Below are 4,312 nucleotides of genomic sequence, written 5' to 3'. Positions count from 1 at the left end.
TCCATTTGTGAAAATAAAAAGGCAGAGGTGTGAGCCCTAGCTCAGTGAGACATATCAAATACATAGCATCCTGGTGTCACAGGACAGGCAGAACTGTCCTAGATATTGTGGGGGAAAGACAGGTGCCAAGGAGGTGAAACTTCTGGTGATCGCTCACACTTGAACAGTACATAAGTCATTGGATGGGACAAAGGGTAGGAGCTGGGGAAAGTGCAGAGTTGTAATTCTCTGTATGAGGGTTGGGAACATACACTCATGGATGGGAAATTTTAAGTAGCTATGTTTATTATTACTTTTTTTCCAGCAATCTTGCAAGAGGCAGAAGTGTGACACTGAATTGAGTGAGACGAGCATGTGGGTGGGTTGGTGAGGCGCCTATCTCTTGATGCAGGCCACTGGCTTGTCAAGGAATGGCTGGTTCCACCGCTGAGCTGTGTTTACTCTTTTGCTTCAAGGAAAAGTGTTTCTTGAGGGAACAACTTTACTTCCAATAATGATTTATTGGGGTCTAGCTGAGTGACCTGAAAAAAAGAAAATATATATTAAAAAGACTGTAATAACACAAGCTTTTCCACAAGGTACTCCATCTAGGCACACTAATGTTGAGCCTATTATGCACCGGCATGAGCATTTTACATTCAAGATAGCTCTGTGGTATAGGTGATAACTCTTGTGATACAGCTATTTCCATTTTATATGGGGAAGCCAGGGAATTCAGTTCAGTGGAGGAACCAGCACTAACCTCAAGGCATAGGTATGTATGTATGTATGTATGTATGTACGTATGTATGTAAGCACTCTACCACTGACCTATACCCCCAGCCCGAAGCTAGCTTCTGGAGACTCAACCTTCTGTGCTCTTAGGAAAAAGATGGTACACATAGAGCTGAATAGCATTCCTGGGGGACCTCTGGTTAGCTTCTGATCACAGAGAGGCCCTACTCTGCTTGGTGTAGCAGCTAAGCCTTTGATGGGACAAGAGCTAAGTCTTCCTCCTGTGAGTACTACCTGTGGTAAACTGTAACACAGGCATGCCACCATACCCACAATGATAGGACTATCTTCCTTGGTAAGGGTAGACATATCATAGGCTCTCTGTTGGGTGTCTATTTAATTTGAACAAAATCTACATTATAATGCAACTTTTTTTTTATAATGCAACTTTTTTTTTATAATGCAACTTTGTTTTCAAAATAAATATGAACTATTGAAAGTAAATCTAGACAAAATTTTCTTGGCATTATGGGATACGCTATAGGGATCCTAAATTAGGTTTATGTTTTCCTGGGCTAAGTAGCAGGGCTGGCACAGTAAAGTCTTTTGAATCTGAGAGTGAGGAAAGAAATAAAAATTTTCCTGTTTATAAAAAAGGATTATGAATTTTATTTATTTATATTTTTAAAATATATTTGGCTTTTTCAGGATCTCATAGTGATCCTCCTGCTTTCAGTCTCCCCATTGCTGGGATTACAAACATGTGCCACTACGCCCAGATTCTGGCCTGCTCAGCCTGCCCTGGAGGTGGGGCTTGCAGTGTGTGGGGCTGGGGATTGAATAACGGGGTCCAACTGCAGTCCCTGCACCTGCCTAAGCAGGTGCTTTAGTTTACTGAGCTATCTTGCTGGCCCCAGAGTTGTGAATTTTTATTTTTTTTTGCAGTACTGGGGATCAAACCCAGGACCTTGCACTTGTCAGGCAGGCCCTTATGCCGCTGAGCTGTATCCCCAGCCCCCATGAATTTTAAAATGTAAAGAAATACTAGTTAGTGGAAAGGATACAGGCTGAGAATTAGAAAGACTGGTTTAAACTACAGTTGTGTTGGCTCTCAGCTTTGTGGTTTTGGAATAAGTATCAACTTTGAAGAGCTGATGTAAGGACTAAACAAGAAAAAAACATATAATTAGAACACTGTCTGACACAGAGTAGGTGTCAATAATGGTGGCAAGGAGTGAGAGCAACTGTAGAGGTGGATGGACAAACAGACAAACAGCAGGTCTGGGTGTGCAATGGAAGGGTACGCAGGCTCTAGTCAGTCCTGAGGCTGCTGTTCTGCTGCCTTCAGGAGTTCTGCCTCCAGGGCCTGTGGGAGAGACTGCAGATAACCCCTGTGCAGACAATCTTGTCTTTGCTCAACCAAGCCTCTCCTAATCAGATGGCTGTCATGTAGCTACAGAGAAGGGGAGACCCTGGGGGTCAAGGCTGGATGTCACAGGCAGGCTGGCAAGCTGAAGGTGGAACACTATCTTTGTATCCAGACAGAAACCTGGTATTCCTAGGAGGGTTGTTAAGTAGACCCACCCACCCGCAGAATCGTCTCTGCTTACAGGGTACCCAGGGAAAGCTGGCTCTGCTAGTATCTCTAGGGTTATGGGCAGATGGACAGGTAAGGCAGTGGCAAGGGCCCATACTGCTGTCTGTCTTCCAGTGCCCTGGGGGGCAAGCTGCTGGCAAATGTTTACCCACTTCCCCAATTAATGTACAGTACTGCACTGGCTTCTGTCAACAAAGAGCTCTGCTGCCTCCTCTTCCGACTCTTTGGCATTTTGTGCCCAGCTGCTTCCGCTATTGTTCTTAATTAACATGCCAGAGCTCTTCCGGCATCTTCTACTTTGTTATTTGTGGTTTGTAAATATGATGTTTGCTGAGAGAAACCAAAACCATAATAGTGCCAGAGCTGAGAACAGGCAGGAAAATGTGCTGGGGAGAAACAGAGGCTGGGGCATTGAGGCCTACAGTGTGGGGACCAACAAGATGCAAGGTTAGAGGTCCATCAACTACATCTAGTTTCCACATAAGTAAACAGACATAAGAAAAGTTAAGCGATTTTCTTCAGTCACTTTTAAGTAGAAGACCTGAAATTTGAGAAGGAAACAAATTTCTTAGGCACCTATTAAACACCAGGTACTTTATTGATTTTTATTATTATTTTTAATGTATTTAGTACAGGGTCTACAGGGTCTCACTACGTAGATCAGACTCATAGTGATTCTCCTGTTTTCAGCCTCCCAAGCGCTGGAATTACAGGATGTGCCACCATACTCAATCTTAATCTCCGCCTCAACACGCCCCAGGGGCGGAGCCAGCATGGCAGGCCGGCTGCTGCATTTTGCCTAAGCATGCATGTTAGTTTGTCACACCAGGCACTTTAAATATATTATTGCATTTATTCCATATAGCAACTGTGAAAGGTTGTGGGAGCTAAGCCAATGGAAGCTCAAGTGGGTGCCACCTGTTTTAGGCCTAAAACTAGAAAGGGTCTGAGCAGCACAATAATGCAAGAGAGAAGCAAACCCAGATCAAAATCTTAGGCCTGCCATTTACTACCTACATGACCTCAAAAGAGCCTGTGTTCCTACCTATAAAGTGGGTCTCTCCTTCCTAGGCGGTGACGGCTAAGGAGAGTGTAGGAAAGCTGCTGGCAGTCCTGAGGCAGTTAAGTGCTCAAAAGGGGGTGGCTACACTGATTGGAGCATTCTTGGAATAGGGACCTATTCTCCAACCACCAAGCTCAAGCTTCACCTTCAAGGCCTTCTGGAGCCTGGGCACCAGGATGCCTTTGTTTCTACCCCTCTGTCCAGTAGAACACAGCCCTTTTCCTGACTGGGGAGACCCCCTTGATAGTTGTAGTAGTTGTGCCACCAATGGGCTGCTTCCAAGTAAACATGGTGTGGGTGGGGCCCTCCCTCTGCCGCTCCAGATCAAGCAGTTTTTTCTTTGAAGGTAATTTTGGACAGAAATTTCAATGCAAATAAGGGCCATCTCTGTTTCCATTTTTACCTGGCCTGGACAAAGAGACTTGAGGGAAAACAAAGGGGATGTAGGGCACCATTTTTCTCTTCAGTGAAATACTGGCCATTCATGAAGCCACTCTGCAGCCTTCAGGGCCCCTCTCAAGAAGGGCATGGAACATGCTAAGAGGGACCTCAGGTAAGGAGGAGCCTAAAATCTGGCTGAACTAGCTGAAGAACAGAACTGTCCAGACAGATGGCTATGCCAACCTCTTTGAAAATTTTTAGGCAGACAATAAGAGAGAGCAGAGGTGTTCTGTGTGGCTTCAGTGGGTACAGCTAGGACTGGTAAGGCCCAACTGCAGGGAAGCAAAACTCGGCTGGTCAGCGAGAACTTTATTTTTTTTAAAAAATTTTTTTTTTATTTATTATTTGAGAGAGAGAGAGAGAGAAAGAGAGAGAGAGAGAGAGAGAGAGAGAGAGTGTGAGTGTGTGTGGTGTGTGTGTGGCCCGCTCAGCCCACCAGGGGGCGGGGCTGGCTGGCATGTGGTGCTGGGGGATTGAACCGCGGTCCCTGATGCCTT

The 4,312-nt window shown here is 45.3% G+C and overlaps 1 protein-coding gene across 1 annotated transcript in view; it reads right to left on the bottom strand.

The window, feature by feature from the left end:
• Positions 1 to 258: 258 nt before the first annotated feature.
• Faf1 (Fas associated factor 1) overlaps positions 259 to 4,312 on the bottom strand; it is a 424,408-nt gene continuing 420,354 nt past the window's right edge. The window contains exon 19 of the mRNA XM_004639141.1: positions 259 to 521. Coding sequence (XP_004639198.1) covers positions 438 to 521 — 84 coding nt within the window. The 3' untranslated portion in view covers positions 259 to 437. The remainder of the gene's footprint in view (positions 522 to 4,312) is intronic.

Source organism: Octodon degus, unplaced genomic scaffold (genome assembly GCF_000260255.1).
Source record: "Octodon degus isolate 3935 unplaced genomic scaffold, OctDeg1.0 scaffold00107, whole genome shotgun sequence".
NCBI lineage: Eukaryota > Metazoa > Chordata > Mammalia > Rodentia > Octodontidae > Octodon > Octodon degus.
Note: the sequence above shows the minus strand (reverse complement) of the source record. Positions and strands in the feature narration are given on the sequence as shown.